The sequence below is a fragment of the Talpa europaea genome, assembly GCF_964194135.1.
Source record: "Talpa europaea genome assembly, chromosome: 14".
Classification (NCBI taxonomy): domain Eukaryota; kingdom Metazoa; phylum Chordata; class Mammalia; order Eulipotyphla; family Talpidae; genus Talpa; species Talpa europaea.
The window spans coordinates 48,741,178-48,761,148 of NC_140082.1; the positions used below are offsets into that span (position 1 = coordinate 48,741,178).

A 19,971-nucleotide genomic window follows, 5' to 3' on the forward strand; every position below is an offset into this window, starting at 1 on the left:
AATACTTTCTATAGGTACAAGTTATAGTTTCTCAAATTATATTTAGTCCTATAAAATAGTTAAAAATTCTCAAATTTACTTGGATATAAACTCATACACTTAATAAATAAAGATATTTCTCTTATTTTGGAGACAAATTTTACAGAAATTATTTTTGGAAAATCATGAAGTAACTAAAACCCCTCATAAATATAACTTAGAGTTATTTAACTGTTATACCTTCACGGTTAACTAAAAACTCTGGAAGATAGAAAAATTCTGGTATAAGTTCTTTCACATCAGTCATGGATTCAAAAGATGAGAGGCGCCAAGTTGTATTTGTAGAATGAAAAGTTCTGTCTGGAATGTCAAAACTTTGATCTATAAAGAAATACAAATAATACAATTAAGACATAAAGACTTGATTCCATTTGAAATTGGTCAGAATTAATTTACTTTTGCTACTTAAAAAATTTGAAATGTTTTATTTGTCCATGGTTTAAAAAAGGTCATTTATGATGTTCTTGAAATAAATATTTCTACATATACTTTGAGACCATATTATATTATTATATTATTTTTAATTCTTATTATCTTGTCATAATAACTGTATTAATTATTATTATTTTTGCTTATTGATATCTGTCCCAGTAGAATAAAAGCTCCTTAATAAAAGGAATGTGGAGGGCTTCCCTGGTGGCATAGGGTTAAGTCTCAGTGCTATCACCACGACAGCTTGAGTTCAATCCCCTGTCAGGGAGCTAACCCACATATGGCAAAGCAGACCTCTCCTGTCTTGCCTGCTACACTTCTGTCATACACCCCAGTTCTTCTATGCATAAACAAGTACAAGTAAATCATTTTTTAAAAAATGGGGGAATGAAGGATAAAACCTTGCATATAAGAGACTCAACCTGATGTCAAAATAACAAGGGTAATTAGCCTGGGGAAAAATAAAGTTGACAGGGAGAATGGAGACAGGGCAATAACCTTCAAATATCTGAATAGCTGACTTGTGGAATATTTGTATTATGCACTTACAGAGGGGCAAATAAAAGTGAGAACACAAAATTTATTCCTCCAGGTTGTGTAAGAGGAAAAACATGTAAGAAGTTCAAGAAGGGTTGAGTAAAGGAATGGGTAATGATTTCACAAAGAGTCTGCCTTTGAGGCACAACTACAGAGTAAAACCACCTTTCTCATTAGAAACTGATAGGTGAGTGTGTCCTTATTTACACTTGAAAAATAAAGGTATTCAGAAAATTCACTTCTATGTTATCTTCAGGCTTGTAGGCTACCACATAAAACGCTGAGGAGGTAGAAGACTATTTAGTAGGAAGTTTCTGTTGTGAAGGTGACAGTGCTATGCTACTACTGACTAGTTTTTTATAACAAATTCCAGTAACATATTCCCTTGTAAGGCCCAAGGATAATTAATTACATGATTTGAAAAAATTAATAATTTGAGCATGTTAAAAAAGTAAATATGTACTTTAAAAAGGTAAAAAAAGGATAAACTTTACAGTATGTAAAGGATAAAATTTACAGTATGTAAATTATATCTTAATTTTAAAAAGTAAATAGCATATTTATACACTTAGACATGTTTAATTTGAGACTAAAATCTGAGATATTAGCAAGATGAATTAGCTTATGGCAGGCTTTTTGAAAGAATAAGTAGACTTTTTTCATTTTGTGGTTTGATTAGTCTCAGAAAGTCAGTTAAGGTTTTTTTCTGATGACCCAACATGACTTTTTAGTTAGTTCTAACACAGTCCTTACCTTGATAGGCTAAAAACATTTTTGTGAAAGGAGGCATCCTGACCAGGAAGTGCAGCACGGTGCCGCTGTTGGAATAGTGCGAGCCGTAGTGGTAGGGCTGCACGGGAGGCATGGGATCATCTTCCCTGGCCCCTTTGCGGTACTCTTCCTCCAAGTACTGCAGGAAACAGGAGAATACATGAGAGTGTGCCCCAGCCAAAGTAAGAAAAGTCTCATTAGCTTTCTTTTCCGTCCTTCTCTACTATCCTTGGAAACCACGTTTCATGGCTTGTCCTCCCACTGGTGTTTGAACTTTAGCTACCTGACACTGGGGTTTTCTGTCTCAGAGTCCTGCTGAGGCCTGGCCGCACATAGTCTGCCCCATTGTTCTCTGATTCCACATAGAAAACCAACCTGTGCTGCGCCTTACCTCTTGGCTCCCAAAAGGTTGGTAAAGCCTGTGTGAATCAAGCACTGATAAATGAGAATTGCTATTATTGCTACAGACATCTGCATTTTAAAAGAGAGTTTCAAAGAGTCAGACAAAGGTAAACTTTAAAACTAACCTTTGTGGCTGCTGGGGAGTACAGTTACATAAAATAAAAAAGAATATAGTGATTTTGGGGTTTTTTTGCTACTCCTGTCTTTCTGTCATAAAGTCGGAAGCTCAGCTAAATATATCCCAACTGTCACTATTCTCATTCTCCCAGTTTCTGTCTGGCTCTGATAACAAAGTCAGGTGAGAGTGAATTTTCTGTAGTCACTTGATTCTCATAGCACTGCCCTAATGTTACCCACAGAGAAATCAAGAAATAACAGTTATAGGATGCTTGAAGGATTTTCTGGAGTGATGATATAAAATAATGAGGTAAAATAAGAGAAAATTGCTTCAGATGCTCCTATCTGGACACATGTAGACAATGAGGCTTTTTTGAATTTCCAACAGAATTCCATTAACATCAATTCAGAGAACTGGTTAATAAATTTATATTTGTGAACTTTAAAATCTGATAAATTTCTGTTAATAAATCAATGCAAAATTTGTTGAATATAAATAATAAGGGATATGGTATATTATGAATAAACTGATACAGTTATATAATTAACAATAGGGGACATAAATAGCCGGCCCTGGAAATCTTGGTGATTTTTATAGGGAATATAACTATTTATATATTTGACTATTATGATGGATTATTATCTTTCAATTTATGTAACAATAAGTATATTTCTTTTTCTGGGCAGTTTTTTTCAGAGAATTGAGGCAGAATAATATTTAAAATTATAAGATGATTTCCTATTTGTCAAGCAAGCACAAAGCATTTTTCTGAAAAGCAGAAAAATCAATACTATATAATTACAAAAAAAAATACAAAATACAAGTCTACAAGGAAAATGCCAGTTTTCATTTATCAAAATATGAGGAGAAACTAAACCTACCTTGTATGTGTCCACATAGCGATCTTCTTTTTCTTTATACTGAACAGCTATTGGCTTAGAGAGATTTCTAAAAAGGAAAAGATAATAAAAACAAATGAAAATGATTTGATACTTTCAGGACTAAGCTGCCTAGATGTCTACATCCTGTAAGTAAATAAAAGACCATCAAAATACATGGTCTTTAGTTTAGTTCCTATATATGGTGATTTGCAACTACTGGTCATGATTCAAAATTACCATTTAAAACTTGAGGTTTTTTTAATATGTGCCATTCTTACTGGTGTAAAGTGGTATCTCATTGTGGTTTGATTTGAATTTCCCTGATTCCAAGTGATGTTGAACATTTTTTCATACACCTGTTGACCATTTGCATTTCCTTTTTGGAGAAGTGTCTTTTTAGCTCTTCTGCCCATTTTTTGACTGGATTGTTTTTGACAACAAATGTTGACAAGGATGTGGAGAAAGAGGAACTTCCCTGCACTGCTGGTGGGAATGCAAACTGGTCCAACCACTATGGAAAGCTGTGTGGAGGTTCCTCAGAGTACTATAAATGGAGCTATCATAGCACCCAGCCATTCCACTACTAGGGATATACCCAAAGGACACAAAAACACTAATTCAAAAAAATACCTGTATCCCTATGTCTGTTGCAGCACCACTTATAATAGGTAAGACTTAGAAACAACTCAAATGCCCCAAAATAGATGACTGGGTCAAGAAGACGTGGTATATATCACAAAAGATAAACTCGTGGAGCATGGAGCTAGATGGGATTATGTTCAGTGAAATAAACCAGAAGGAAAAAGAACGGTTTCACTTATAGCAGGAATATAAGGGAACCAAATAAGGTATCAGGAAAAAAAATAATAATAAATAAAAAAACAAAATTAGCAGGCAACTATAAATCAGAGTCATTCTGTGGGGAAAGGGGAAGGTGAGGGATCTAAACAGGGGAGGGAAGAGCACAAGGGGCTATGGCAATGGTGCACAGGTGAATTGTTGGTGGGAATTTTACAGGGACCACACCTGAGAGAAGAAAGCATACATTGTACAAAAATGAACAATGAGGGCCTCCCTGGTGGCGCAGGGGTTAAAGACAGCGCTATCAAGCTGTTGCCAGTCACTGTAGCATGAGTTCCATCCCTGGCCAGGGAGCAACTCACATAGCACAGCAGACCTCTCCTGTCTCGTCCGCTGCTCCCCTCAGCAGTGCATTTCAGTAGATCTGCCTGTTCTGTTCCCGACTCTCTCTGGTGAAGCCTCTTACCCCCTGTACCTCTGGTCTACACCCCAGTTCTTGTATGCATAAATAAATAAATCTTTTTTTACAAAAGTTTAAAAAAATTGAACAATAATGTAAAATATAAATTAATAAAAAATATTTTATTAAAAAAAAAGGTCCTGGAATTTAAATTACTAAAACAGAATATGCACACTTGAAGAGGTCTTTGACTACGTATTATTCAAGTTTCCAGAGAGACTGTATCTATTTATATCAGTGATGTATAAAATGTTTGAATTAGCAGTATATAATGTCTGAAAGACAAAGTGCCATTTGCTGTCTTTTAAATTGGCCAATACATTAAACTAAATTTCATTTCCTGAAAAATATCTGAACTAAGACTAATTTTCAGTAGTTAAACATGTCTACAGAAGTTCAGATTTCATTGATTAAAAGATTAGGGGAAAACTAAACCTACCTTTTATGTGTATATATATATAAAAAAAAAAAACTAATACAAATCATTCAAGCTAGCCATAGGTCTGAGGGTGGTCAAAACAGAGGAGGGAAGAACACAAGGGAATATGGTGATGGTTCATGGGTGATATGGTGGCGGGGGAACTATGGGGACTACAACAATATAAGAAAATAAAGAAAATAAAGAAAAATTAAAACAATAAAAAAAATAAAGGGATGTCCAGTCTGGATTAGAGCACAGACTTCTATGAGTCCTGGATCCTTTTACTCCCGCATGGTTTCTATTCCATGTTAAGTCCACTGATGGCCCCAGGCATGCTTGGGTTAGGAATTGCCTGGGATATTTAGCCACCTGGCCCAAGTCTTCAAGATAAGAAAGCGAGAGTGCCCCAATAATGCATACAAAAAGCACACTCCACAAAAAAAATCCTCTAATATACCAAGAAGAATATTTAGAGTAAATAAATAAGAGAATATATATGTTTAAACTAAGTAAAGAGAATATTCCCTCATAACTTGGGCTATTTGGTTACTCTAAAATATAATTCATTCAGGAGATGCAAGATAAATAATTATTTTTCTTTAATTAACAAATTTCAAAAGTAAGGAATTAGTGCCCTTGTTATATCCAACAGCAACTTACAATTTTAGTTTTACTTTTTTTTTTGAGGGGGAGGGCTTTTAAAAGTATCATTAACTAAAGTGCTTTTTAAAAAAAATGTGCTTTAGCTATTATAGCCACTAATCTTTCTGATGCTCAGTTTGTCCTATCTTTGGCAGTGAGAGTCACTGTAAGGTGGCTCCTGAGTACTTTGTTTTAAAAAAAAATAGTAGCAAAAACATACAACACAAGATTACTATTCTAACCATCTTTAAGTGTATAATTCAATAGTGTCAATCATATTCACAATATTGTGCAATAGATCTTTAGAACTTTTTCATCTTGCAAAATTGGAACTCTATACCTACTGCACAACTCCCCATTTTCCACTCTTTTCTCCCTCACCATTCCCTAGCAATCATCATTTACCATTTTACTCTGCCCTCTTTAAATATATTACCCTGGAAAATCCACATAAATAGAATCACACAATTTTTTCTTTTTGTGGCTGATTTATTTCACTTACCACATGCAGGTTTATGCATGTAGTATCATGCAACAGGATTTTCCTCTTTCTTAAAGATGAATAATGTCCTATTTTTATGTATACCTCATCTTTCCTTAAACATTTTTCCATACTAGATACATGGGCTGCCTCTATTTCTTGGTTATTGTGAAAAATGCTGCAATGAATATGGGTGTGCAAATATGACTCCTGAGGTCCTTTGGACTTCTATTAATTTCTGTACTCTCTGATACAACAAAATATCCCAGGTCATTTATATGTTTTCTTTTTTTTTTTAAAGATTTATTTATTTTTATACAAGAACTGGGTTACAGGCCAGATGCGCAGGAGGGTGAGAGGTTTCACCAGAGACAGAGCTGGGAACAGAACAGGCAGACTGATGAAATACACTGCTGAGGGGAGCAGTGGGCGAGACAGGAGAGGTCTGCTTCACCATGTGGGATTCTCGCCTGCCGGCCAGGATCAAATCCACATTGTAGAGGCTGCGGACAGCTTCACAGTGCAGCGCTCAACCGCCTGCGCCACCAGGGAGGCCCTTTATATGTTTTCTTGTAATAAATGTAGACGTAATAAGAGAATAGGAAAAGACTATTTTGTAAGCCCGAATGAAATAATTAATTAAAGCAGTAATCATCAGTGGAAGAAAGAGCATCAATGGGGCCAGAATCAACATGTCAATGTGAGTCTCATCAGCATCAGAGGGGAATTCTTATGCTTCTTGATATGGACCAATAAAAAGTTGATGCCACCACCTAGAAAGAATTCTTGCCCAAAAAAGTTGAACCTGAATCTAAGTAAGCCTTTAGAACAATTTCCAGTATCCAGGAAGTACAGAGATTTGAGGAAAAAGCTAAGTACTAATATGGAATGAGGGTATCCTATAAGATAAATGGTCTTATTATTTTCCCCAAACAAGTCACTGTTATGAAGAAAGAGTAAAATACATACACAAAATTGAAGGCCATTCTAGCTGCGTATCTTTAGTGACATAGCAACCAAAGATGACACTGAACTTGATTCAAGCAAATCAAGACTCTTTGATATAAAAAGGGGACATTTGAAAATGGACTAGATATTGGCCCATGAAACTATTGTTAACTTTCTTATATATGATGAATGGCTCTATAGTTATGTAAGAATATGTTCTACTTCCTTCTTAAGAGATGTACACTGGACAACATAGGCATGGCATAACAAGATGTCTGTGAGTCATCCCAAATAAGAAAAAAAAAGATGTACAAATATGGCAAAAATTTTTGTAACTTGAGTTATGATGATGGCCATATGGTGGTGTCATTACATATTCATTCCATTTCTTGTGCACGTCTGAAAATTCTCATGCTAAGAACTTTGATAAAATGAACACAGTGTATTGATGAAGCCAAAAGATGATTATGCTTTTAGTTACCTGTAGACTGATGGATCACCGAGGTCAAGGGTCTCACTAACATAATCAGCAAGTATAAATGGGAACACTGGATACTGCATGAGGTCATTGAAGGAGCGGCCAGCATGCTTGTTTAAGTGAGTCAAATATTCAAAATTAGTAATTTGTCCAGTATACCATAAATTTGTCAGAGCAGTGATGTTGCCATATTCCAGGAGATTAGGGAGGTTATTTGTTAATATACTGTGGTATACATCATCACGAACCTACAATGAAAGGAGAAAAAAAGATTTTATTTTTTAACTTATTGACACTTTTCTCCAAAGAATTCATGTTATCATAGGCATGTTACTGATATCTAGTCCAAGAAAATACTTTTTGCCCAAGATTAACTGTTGGAGAACTGAGATTCAAATCCAGGTCCTCCTCCAAAAGCTGAGCTTTTGGTCACTATGTTTTGCTGTTGTAAAAATCTACAAATAATAAACTAAGAAACAGTTTGTATAGAAAAGTCTCCTACATACAGATCTTTTTATTGGGAAAAAAGTCTTCATCTAAACAAATACAATATGATGTAGTAGAGCATGTTTTTCTGTATTAGATCTGTTTTCCTGCTTAAACCTTGGTACTACAATTACTATATCTGCAATATTTGGGTACTAATATTTATTTCATAGAAATGAAATAAAGTATCCTGAGTAAAATAGGATATATACTTTTTACTACTGATTGAAAACTAAAATAGAAAAATTTTTAAAGATTCATAAAGGTTTTATACAGAAAAAGAGTGTTATGATTTCTTTTAAAGCAATTAAATGATCTTCAGGAATAAATGGGAAAAAACTAGACAAGCCAGGTCTTTGCTAAAAACAAATTTGAAACACCCATCTTAAATGTGTATATGTTTCAGGCATAAAAAGAAAGTGCCACAGGTGTTGATAATCAGAGATAGGACTAAAAGTAAATGAGAAAAAATGAGGAAATGTAGCTATAGTTATAGAACAGGCATGATAACAGACCTTTTCAGAACCTAAATCTGTGGCCTAACTGAAGATTGTCTAGTATAAGTCAAGGATGTCAATTCTTACCACTACTATTAAGCACAGTATTGAAAGTCCTTCCTAGAGCAATTAGGCATGAGAAAGATATAAAAGGAATCCAAATTGTGAAAGAAGCAGTAAAGCTATCATTATTATCTGTAGCCAATATGATAATTTACATAGAGAACCCTAAAGTTTCCACTGAAATACTAATTACAAAAATAAACCAATAAATAAATAAATAAAATAAAAAAATAAACCAGTTCAGCAAAGTGAAAGGTTACAAAATCAATACACAAAAATTAGTTATCTTTTCATATGCAAACAATGATCAAAAGAGGAAGAAATTAAGAAAATGATCCCATTTATAATCAGGAAATCAGAAAGATTGGCATTGCCATTTATTTAGATGGGGTAACTGCAAATATTTCAAGAAGTTGAGAAGTTCACTTTTTGCACATGTTAAATACACACACACACACACACACACACATGAGTGTGGTGTTGAGAGGAGAGGTTCTGGTTGTGATATAAACTTGTAAGTTGGTAGGATGCACATAGAATTTAAAGTCAAAAGACTAGATGAGAAGAGACTGAGTCTGAAGAATGAGCCCTACCATACTCAGAGACAGCTTCTACAAATACGACTAAGTAGGAATGGCTGCTGAGATAAAATGAGGACTAAGAGAAACAACCCAGAAGCCCAGTGAGGAAGGTTTTATTTATTTATTTTTTTTTAAGAAAAAGGATGGTCAACTGTGTCAAATGCTCTTGATAGGTCGAAAATGAGGACTAACAAATATGACCAAAGGGTTTAGCGACAGGGAGGTGACTGGTGACCCAGACTAGATTAGTTATAGGTGGAAACTCTGACCTGAGCAGAGAAAGAAACTCTGACCTGAGCAGAGAAGAAACTCTGACCTGAGCAGAGAAAAGAAGAATTAGAGGGGAATACTTAGCAGCAGCAAGCATACACTGCTTTTTTCCAAGAGCCTTTCTATAAAGGAGAGCAAATAGTAGCTGGAGGGCTATGGGGGTCAAGAAAGGATGCATACATTGTGCAAAGATGAAAAAAGATGTAAGAATTACATAAAATAAAATATTTAAATAAAAAAATTGAAAAAAAAAGAAAGGATTTATCTAAAATGGAATCTACTAGCAAGTATAAACTACCTCTTTCAGGTTATCACACATTCATTCATTTTTTTTTTACAGATACAGTCACTTTGGGGAATCAGAATTTAATATGGTTTTAGAGGACAAATAACGAGGATTACTTTAATTAGAACTAAGAAATAAGGCAATCTTAAATTCATTGAAACAGTGAATTAATGTTTAAATAAGTTACAGCTTCATATAATCAGTATGAGTATAGTTACTCTGGTTCCATGATCTTTCAAAAATATATCTATTAATAAAGCTGGATTTACCTTGGTGTTATCAAAGGCTAACAGGAGTGTTCTGCCATTGGTTAAAAAGATTTCTACAGCATTATCTCTCAATTGCCACCAACGCTTGTGAACTTCTTTAATTTCTTCATATGTCCAGGAAAATGAGGCTGGTTCCAATTCTCCCTGGAGGTTCTAAGACAAAGGAAATAGATGAAAGTATTTGTTTTACATGAAATATAAATAACCATTTTGCTTTTAGATCTTAAAAAATATATAAAATGAAATAATCTTCCTTCTGTGGCAAAATGATAGATAAGATTCTCTGAAAATCCTACCACTACGAAATACTTGAAAATGCTAGATGAAATTTAAGAAATTTTTTAAATTTTAAGAGTTTATTTTAATTTTTAAAATAATTTACTTTTATAGCAGTTTCAGATTTACAGAAAATTGAATAGATAGTACAGAGAGTTCCCATGTAGCCCTTCTCTACACCCTGTTTGCTTATTATTAACATCGTGCACTGGAATGTTTCATTTTTTACAATTGATGAGACAATACTGAATATTTTGATCTTATCTGAAGCCCACAGTTGACATTATGTTTCAATCTTGGTATCATACAGTTCTATAGGTTTTGATAAATATTTAAAGAAATGTACTCACCATTCCATATCATACAGAATACTTTCATTTCCTAAAATTCCCTAGTGTCCATCTATTTATCCTTTCCTTCCCCTGAAACCACTGATCTTTTCACTGTCTCCATAACTTTTCCCTTTCCACAACATTATATATTTGGAATAATACAAGAGATAATCTGTTTAGATTGTCTTCTTTTACTAAGAAAATGTTCTTTTATTTATTTATTTAAAGATTTATTTATTTATACAAGAACTGGGGTACAGGTCAGATGTGCGGGAGGGTGAGAGGATTCACCAGAGCCAGAGTGGAGAACAGAACAGGCGGACTGACTGAAATACACTGCTGAGGGGAGCAGTGGGCGAGACAGGAGAGGTCTGCTGTGCCATGTGGGTAGCTCCACAGCTGGCGGTGATTGAAACAGCACTGCAGAGGCTGCAGAAAGCTTCACAGTGCTGTGCTCAACTGCCTGCACCACCAGGGAGGCCCAAGAAAATGTTCTTTTAAATGTACAGCTGAGTTTGCCAGAAAGTAAGGGAAAGAAATTTTCAGCAGTCAAAAATAAAGAGAAATTTGAACAATGGCAGTAAGGAGGAAGTGACATTTTGGCCATCTCGTTGTGTGTTTGTTGGTATGCACATGCATGTATGCACACACCCCAGTTTCAAAAGACAGGGCCTTGGGTTGTCCAGATCAGAGTGTAAAACTGAGATTCCTTCAGAAAACTAAAACCATGAAGGGACAGGCTCCTAAAAGGAAGAGTAGACAAATAAATGTGGCCATCAATAAGGAGGAATAACTAGAAAGCTTGTCTCTTTTGGCCTGGGGTCTGGATGGAGAATAGAGACAAGCCTTTCCCTGAGAATTCATTATTGTGGGCCTGCCCTCACATGCACATGGAATAAAATTAACCAATCTTCATGGCCTGGGAACTCCCAAAATATTTTCAGAGACATCATTCCTATGTCTCTGAATCATCTTATAAAGACAAAGCAAGTCTCTGAAGGGACACTACTGCTACAAACACCCCATTCCTACAAATACAGCCACACTGAATATAACTTACCAATAAGCAGGTATCAAATAGTTACAACCTCCTGTGTGGTCAGCAGAAGGAAGAAAGATGATAAAGTGACCACCAGAAGGCCAGTCTCCTTGAGAGCATGAATCTTAGCCTACGGTGGCAAATCCTCATATTCTACAATGAAGAGTTAAGGGCCATAGGTGCTCCACTCCCTACCTTTACTCAGGGCCCTCCCAAAGTACAAATTCAAAGAAAACTTTTAAAAACACATTTAAATCTTTGTAAATTGCAACTGAAAACATGAATTATAATACTCAATACTTTAATGGAAAAATAATGAAAAATTACCAAAGTTTAAAACTAGTTAGAAAAAAATAATTTAAAAAAATGTTATAATTTATCTTTTCAAATAAACCTCATACTTGGTTTTTTCCATCAGCTTTCCTTTTTGGAAAACAGCAAGCTTTACTCTTTTGTGCTGACTAACAGAAAGCTCACAGCAAAATTTAAAACTCAATTGCTATAACTATCTTATTCTAGGCTACTGATCCTTTTAAAACCTTATTTAAAGTTTTTAAAATTTGAATTTTCCTGATCTATGTGTTTTAGTGGAGCCCAACTAATTTTTAGAAGTAGAGCAGAAAATACATTACAAAAATAAAATGATTTAATGAAAATGTAATATTCTGACTTTTTTACATTGAATTCCTCAATTCAACTCAACATACATTAATTAAGAATCTGTGGGCAAAGTGTTCTACATGAAATAAAAACTTATTAGGCAAAATGGCGTAAGAGATATTTGTACAGACATTTAAAATGCAAGATAGCAAATTCCTAGAAGAAACAAGAACAAGGTGGCTGAAAAAAAAAGAAATAAGAACAAGTACTACAAAAGTATAGAGGAAGGAAGGATCTTCATTATAAAGCAAGGGAATTTTAAGGACTTTTTAAAGGAAGGAAATGGCACCTTTTGGACTCAGAAAAATACTGACTCTTACATCAACCTTAAATATCCTTGGTTGCTAAAAAGATACCTCGAAAAAAAACTATACATTTACTAACTTGTATAAATGCTATGGTAATTGCTAAATAAATCATGAAAGAATGCAGGGCTTTTTCCTTCAAAATTATATTGATCTGCCACTCAGCTACAAAAATATGTTTAGGAGCACAACTTCACATCTCAACAAGTACAGATGCCTCACTTGCCCTCTACCAAGGATGCTAATTTTAGGGGCTATATTAAATGTTTTCATGAATTTTAAACATTATTTGTTTTACAATAAAATTTTATGTTTTCACTCCTTACTTTATTTGAAATCAACTATGTATTCACCATTAATCCATACCCAATCTTATTTAATATAGCTTTAGAAAATCTTTGCTTTAGAACTTTTCTGAACAAAAAGCCTATTTCTTCTATTACAGGTATCTCAAACTAATTTAATGGGATATATGCTAATTCAAATGGGCAAAAAAATTTTTTTAAGGATTTATTTATTTATTTATACAAGAACCAGGTCAGATGGGTGGGAGGGTGAGATGGGTGGGATGGGTGGTACAGGTCAGATGGGTGGGAGGGTGAGAAGATTCACCAGAGACAGAGTGGGGAGTAGAATAGGCAGACTGACAAAATACACTGCTGAGGGGAGCAGCAAGCACCACAGGAGAGGTCTGCCGTGCCATGTGGGACCCTCCCTGGCCAGGATCGAACTGGCACAGCAGAGGCTGTAGACAGCTTCACAGCGCATCGCTCAACTGCCTGCACAACCAGGGGAGGCCAAAGGGCAAAAAAACTTTACAAAAAAGTGAGTTGAATGGTTTTTGATTAATATCAGTATTTCCAGAAGAATAAAAATTATGATTTGTAGGCTATGGGAATATCAGCATTACCTAAGTTACTCAATTATATATTTTTCTCTGTTTTTGAAGGAAAATGTACTTGATAATAAGCTGGGAGATTCAGGGAGTAGTTGTTTATTGTTGCTGAGGTAGTGATATGAAAGAATGGACATAAATTGAAATAACATGAACACTACAGAATTTGACTCGTAAGACTGACTGCTATCAGTTAGATCATAAGCCAGAACAAATGGTGTGTTTTTTTTTTTTTTAAAGATTTATTTATTTATGCATAGAAGAGCTGGGGTACAGGCCAGAGATGCAGGGGGTAAGAGGACTCACCAGAGACAGAGTGGGGATCAGAACAGGCAGACTGACTGAAATACACTGCTGAGGGGAGCAGCGGGCGAGACAGGAGAGGTCTGCTGTGCCATGTGGGTTGCTCCCTAGCCAGCCAGGGATCGAACTCACGCTGTAGAGGCTGCGGATTGCTTCATAGTGCAGTGTTTAACCCCTTACGCCACCAGGGAGACCCCCGGTTGTTTTTTTTTAAATTGTCTTTTAAGAAATATTTGGCATTCAGATCAATCTACAGAGGGCAACAATAATAACTCTGGTAGTTCTATCTGTATTATGGTTATATTAAATTTATACATTTGGGGAATTTACATAGATTTATTTAAGTGCAGACTTCAGTGTCTACTCACCGAACTTTCAACTGTGTCAGAAGCATTATCTTCCACAAAATACATTCCACATTTACCTGCAGAAAATAATTTTGTATGAATTTTAAAATGTATACACTCCACTAGCAGATATGGTTAAAAAGCATGACCTCTGGATTAAGCTGACATAAGAAATTTTATATGATTTAATGGTATATTAATTTGCAAAAAAAACAAAGTCAAAACAATGCTTCAAAATATCTAAGAATGAAATAGGGCAGGGTGAATATGTGAAAAACTTGCAAATGGGACTTACCTAATAACAGTTCGCCAGCTGTCTCTCTAGATGGTGCGACACTGATACATCTTCGATTCACTCTGTCAAAACATGTTTAAAGTTAATGATTAAATGTTTTGACCAATCTTAGAGAGTATAACTTTCATTTTATCAAGTTTAAGATTTCAGCAGAGCAGTCTAGAGTTTCAAAAGCATGAGCTGTCCTGTCAAAACCCATCTGAAAATGTTTTATCATTTTTTAATATTGTAGTAGAGGAGAAAATAATCGAAACTTTTAGAAAAGGCTAATAATCCCTATATTCTCTATGTAAAATGTAGGGATTCAGATCTTTAAAAGGAAATTCAATATTTTACATTTTCCAGTAAATAAGCAAACATTGCTTCATGACTCTGATACTTCAAACACAAAAGAAGCCTAGTATTCTTGGAAAAACAGGTGATTTAGAGTCAGAAATGTTCTTCTATTCATTAACCAAGTTACTTATCTTCTTTTGAGTCTAATTTTTATCTATAAAACAAACATGTTAACAATGTTACCACAATGATAAAGATAATATTATCAATAATTACATACTAACCCATTTAATACTCAACAGGATTATCATTTTTTAGGTATTACTATCTTCCTCATGTAACAGATAAGGAAACTGAGATGGAGAGGCTAAGCAAGTTTCCCATGATCAGACAGCTAGAGAGTAGAAAGCAGAATTTGAACCTGTAATCACTATTCTAGATTGGCTCCTAATGATGCCACTAGCGGGACTATCTATTTAACAGACCTGTTAGAAAAGCCAAGTACAATAAAGTATGTAAGCAAACAATAACTAGAGCATGAAAAGTACAGTCCAATGAATCATAATGTCATAATGTCTTTTCCTTTCATATTTTGGTCATTCAACCTTGTACTGTCTTTTTTTTTCCCCCTAAGATTTATTTATTTATTTATACAAGAACCGGGGTACAGGCCAGATGCATGGGAGGGTGAGATGATTCACCAGAGACAGAGTGGGGAACAGAACAGACTGACGAAATACACTGCTGGGGGGAGCAGCCAGACTGATGAAATACACTGCTGGGGGGAGCAGCAGGCACGATAGGAGAGGTCTGCTGCACCATGTGGGATTCTCGACGGCTGGCCGGGATCGAACTGGCGCTACAGAGGCTGTGGACAGCTTCATATCGTGGCGCTCAACCGCCTGCGCCACCCATGGAGGCCCCCTTGTACTGTCTTGAGCCATGTTTAGGACCTTCCCAAAAACTATTATTAAAAGCATTACATAAATTAAATATTACATAAGTACTACAATAAACTATTAACATCTTTATCTCCTTTAGCAAAAGAGAAAAGATCTTATGGATTCAAATTTACCTTATAGACTCACTTGCAGCTTTATCTTTTACAGTAGAAGAGAGAGAAGAATGAGTTTTGTCTTCAAATAAGTAAGAGAGTGGTGGTTTGACCACGTCTGTTGAGGGAAAAAGTATATATTATCTTTATTTAAAATAGACCATAACTATCTGCTATATTTATATGTTGAGTTGAGTAACCACTATTACCTTCTGATTTTTGTCTATCCCTAAGGAGATACTTATTTGGAATAGTTAAGTAACATCTCTGTAAACGTCTCCTCTCTCTGTTTGGACCTTCTGTTGGATCCAGTTGCCATGAAGTTGGATAGTAGATAGGGTCATACCAGACTGCTCTACAAATGAAAATGAAAGAATGTTTTAAAAGGTAATCTAAAGTGCTCGTTGCTTTAAAAAAGAATCATTGTATACATTGAGTAAATAAATAAAAATTTACCTACTCAATTAAAAACCACAAAGACTTATATAATTAGACTAGGGGATGAACAATCTCAGTACAAAAGAATAACAGAAAAAGTGTCTGTTCCTGAATCCCAATCTCCCAGTTCCCTGCCTGGAGGCAAGTTCTGGCACCAGTTTCTTATACCTATTAAATAAAAAAAAATGAATATTATGACTGTGTTTTAGTAGTGGGATATATTTTTCTGGGGATATTAGCACCTAAAAAAATTATAACATGAAAGGTAACTATGGTATACAAAGGTATTAAAAAACCAAGTGGCCTCTAGGAATATTTAATATTTTCCCATGTACTTATTGATTTTATTTGTTTCATGGGAAGATTGTATTCATGTCATTTGCTCACTCAAAATTTCAGGACCTTAGTATTTTACTTTCATATCTTTAAAGATATTTTTAAACAATAGATATTAATTGATATATTTCTGAAAATAAATTTTCATTATAATTAAACACACTGGGAAAAATGAAAGTTCAAACCCACTCATTTCTTCTTTATAGGTTCTTCTATCGCATTGATCATCAGAGTCAATAAATATCCTATTTTCCTCTATTTTATAAACTTATTCAGTTTAATTCTTTAATTCACCTAGAGTTTGATTTCTTGTATGTTTGGTGTATTTTAGCAACCTAACATCATACTAATTAGTTTCTTAACCAAATTTAGAGAATATTATAATTTCTTTTTTTTCATTATTTCATGATACATGTTTTAAATTACATTATTAATGTGTTAGCGAGAAAAAGATCTATTCGTCAACCAATCTGTTTCAGTGATTTTTCTATTTTTTTTGGCATAAATCGCATTTTAAAATGAATGCAGCATAAAGGTTTATGATCTGGAAGAGGTGATGCCTCTCTCATTACCTTCCTTTCCCTTTTCTGAGCCCTCCAATGAATTAGAAACAATATTCTGATGGGATTATTCTAAAATGAGAATAATCACAAATTTTAAATAAAATAAATATTATAAATCTTTATTCTGGAATGAAAACAGTGTTTAACATCAATATATAAAATAGTTGTGCAAGACAACTTGAAATGTACTTTCACTGTGCTTACCTGTCATGTGTCAGTTGTTGAATAAGTTCCTGCCAATGTCTGCTGGCACTCAAATCTACCTTATACATTCCTCTAATATGCTGGATCACCTTTTTTCTCTCAATTCCTTGGGAGAGAGACACTGCCTGGGTGATATCTGCAGCTATTTTTGATATATCCTTTGATTTTGAATCAAGACGCTGAAAGAGACTTAACAAACAATAATTACATAAGTTAAGGGTATGTGGAATATTAAAAGTGTATCGAAACATGATACTTTGAAACTAAAAGTATATGTGAAATCTATGCAATTTGCTGCAACATGGATGGCGCTGGAAGGGATCATGCTCGAAATAAGCCAAAAAGAAAAAGAAAAATACCGGATGGTCTCACTCATAGCAGGAATCTAGAAAACTTAAATAAGGGACCAGGAAAATGAATAACTATAAGAAAGTGAAAATCAAAATCAACAAAAAACTATGAACCAGAGACACTTTTAGGGGGGCGGGGGCGGGAGGGGAGGGATTGGGGTCAGAATGGGGGGCTGCAATTGTATGGGAAATATAACAATAAAATTTATTAAAAAAAAAAAAAAAAGTATATGTGAAATCTAATGGATCTTTAAAACATACTGACTGTTAGAACACATAAAATCCTACCTTTGTTGATTATTATTAACTGTTTTCTGCCAGGTGGCTTTATTCACACCTTCTTCAGTTTCATATTTCTTTTGTTCCTAAAAGATTTAGATAATAATACGCTAAATAAAACTCAGCACCATTTAATATTGTCATAGACCCAAAAAACTAATTTTAAAACCAAGTTAACAAAGGAAAAAATAATGTCCTTAGAGGACCGAATATTAAAACATTAACCACTTAAATGTTATACTCCTCTTTGCTTTCACACCACTTGGATCACAGAATTAGGGTAGATAAGTTAATCAGTTGCCAAACATGATGAGTTTGCATAGTTGCCTAATTCCTTATTTTGCTTTTTAAAGGTCTGTAACTCAAGGATGATGCTTCAACTTGCTTGTCACTAAAAATCTCTCCTTCACTGAAAGTCACTGTTAATGAAGAAGGATGACCATAAAAAATAAAACACTCCTTAAAATATGCCTATTCTTTCTCCACAGTGTAAAAGCAATATAAAGAAACAAAACTACCATTTCAAATATCATCATTGATAACCTATAATTTAAAAAAATTTTAATCACTTTTAAATTATATTAATGAGATCTCCTAAGAAGCAATTATGATTTCACTGACTCACCTCTTTGATCATTTTAATAAGATCTGATTTCGTTGATGCACTGGGAGGAATGCACTTATGACCACATAATTTTAAAGCATTCATAAGCAATTCTGCTGTGTCAAGTTCTTCTTCAGTCAATTCATCTTGGTGATTATGAATCAATTCTGACAAATACAAAACTAATTTGGCTCCATGCTTTAAAAAAAAAAAGTTAATATTTTAGTTTCTTACATTTAAATTATTTGATAATAATTAAATTATATTGGTGTATTTATTTGACTAAATCAGCTGAATGAAAGGTTTAATTCTGAGGCAGAACTGAAGAAATTTGATTATGTATTGTCTACTTGGTGACTTTAGGGTGTAAGCTGACTTTGTTAGGAATAATGTTATGGTAACATAAGAAAAATGTTGTGACTTCTACAATTTACTTTAAAACACTGCAGAATAGGAAGTGATGCTAAAAATATTAGCAATCGTTAAATATAGGTAATAGTTTTATGGTATTCATTGTAGTATCTATCTTAGTAAGCTTGCAAATTTATTTTTTTATTTATTTTTTTTAATATTAAATTTTATTTTTATATTCCCCCATACAATTGCAAACGCCCCATTCTGACCCCAATCCTTCCCCTCCCGCCCCCCACCCCCCAAAAAGTGTCTCTGGTTCATAGTTTTTTGTTGATTTTGATTTTCACTTTCTTATATTCATTTTCCTGGTCCCTTATTTAAGTTTTCTAGATTCCTGCTATGAGTGAGACCATCCGGTATTTTTCTTTTTCTTTTGGCTTATTTCGCTGAGCATGATCCCTTCCAGCGCCATCCATGTTGCTGCAAATTGCATGTGTTTATCTTTTTTGAATGCTGAGTAATATTCCATAGTATATATGTACCACATCTTCTTGATCCAGTCATCTATTTTTGGGCATTTGGGTTGTTTCCAAAGCTTAGCTATTGTAAACAGTGCTGCTATAAACATAGGGGTGCAGGTGCTCTTTGGAATTGATGTTTCTGTGTCCTTTGGGTAAATACCTAGGAGTGGAATTGCTGGATCCTATGGAAGCTCTATGTTTAGTAGGTCCAGAAATCTCCACACAGCTCTCCACAGTGGTTGGACCAGTTTGCACTCCCACCAACAGTGCAAAAGAGTTCCTTTTTCTCCACACCCTCGCCAACATTTGTTGTTGCTAGTTTTTTTAATATGTGCCATTCTCACTGGTGTAAGATGGTATCTCATGGTAGTTTTGATTTGCATTTCCCTGATTACAAGTGATGTTGAACATTTTTTCATATGTCTGTTGGCCATTTGCATTTCTTCTTCAGAGAAGTTTCTTTTTAGCTCTTCTGCCCATTTTTTGACTGGATTATTTTCTTTATTGTTGCTGAGTCTCATCAGCTCTTTGCAGATTTTTGTGATCAGTCCTTTATCATTAGTGTTGGGTGCAAAAATGTTCTCCCAGTTGGTGGGGTTTCTCTTTGTTTTCGTTATTGTCTCTTTTGCTGTGCAGAAGCTCTTTAATTTGATGTAGTCCCAGCTGTTTATCTTTGT

At 34.5% G+C, this 19,971-nt stretch overlaps 1 protein-coding gene across 1 annotated transcript in view; it reads right to left on the reverse strand.

Annotated features, from left to right (window-relative positions):
- LYST (lysosomal trafficking regulator) overlaps positions 1-19,971 on the reverse strand; it is a gene marked incomplete at both ends in the record, with an annotated part of 133,230 nt that overhangs the window by 32,189 nt on the left and 81,070 nt on the right. Inside the window, 12 exons of the mRNA XM_084253644.1 lie at positions 220-360; positions 1,762-1,918; positions 3,181-3,247; positions 7,415-7,659; positions 9,864-10,016; positions 14,042-14,097; positions 14,316-14,377; positions 15,667-15,763; positions 15,855-16,000; positions 17,187-17,375; positions 17,825-17,901; positions 18,441-18,617. Of these exons, the coding sequence (XP_084109770.1) occupies positions 220-360; positions 1,762-1,918; positions 3,181-3,247; positions 7,415-7,659; positions 9,864-10,016; positions 14,042-14,097; positions 14,316-14,377; positions 15,667-15,763; positions 15,855-16,000; positions 17,187-17,375; positions 17,825-17,901; positions 18,441-18,617 (1,567 nt within the window). The remainder of the gene's footprint in view (positions 1-219; positions 361-1,761; positions 1,919-3,180; positions 3,248-7,414; positions 7,660-9,863; positions 10,017-14,041; positions 14,098-14,315; positions 14,378-15,666; positions 15,764-15,854; positions 16,001-17,186; positions 17,376-17,824; positions 17,902-18,440; positions 18,618-19,971) is intronic.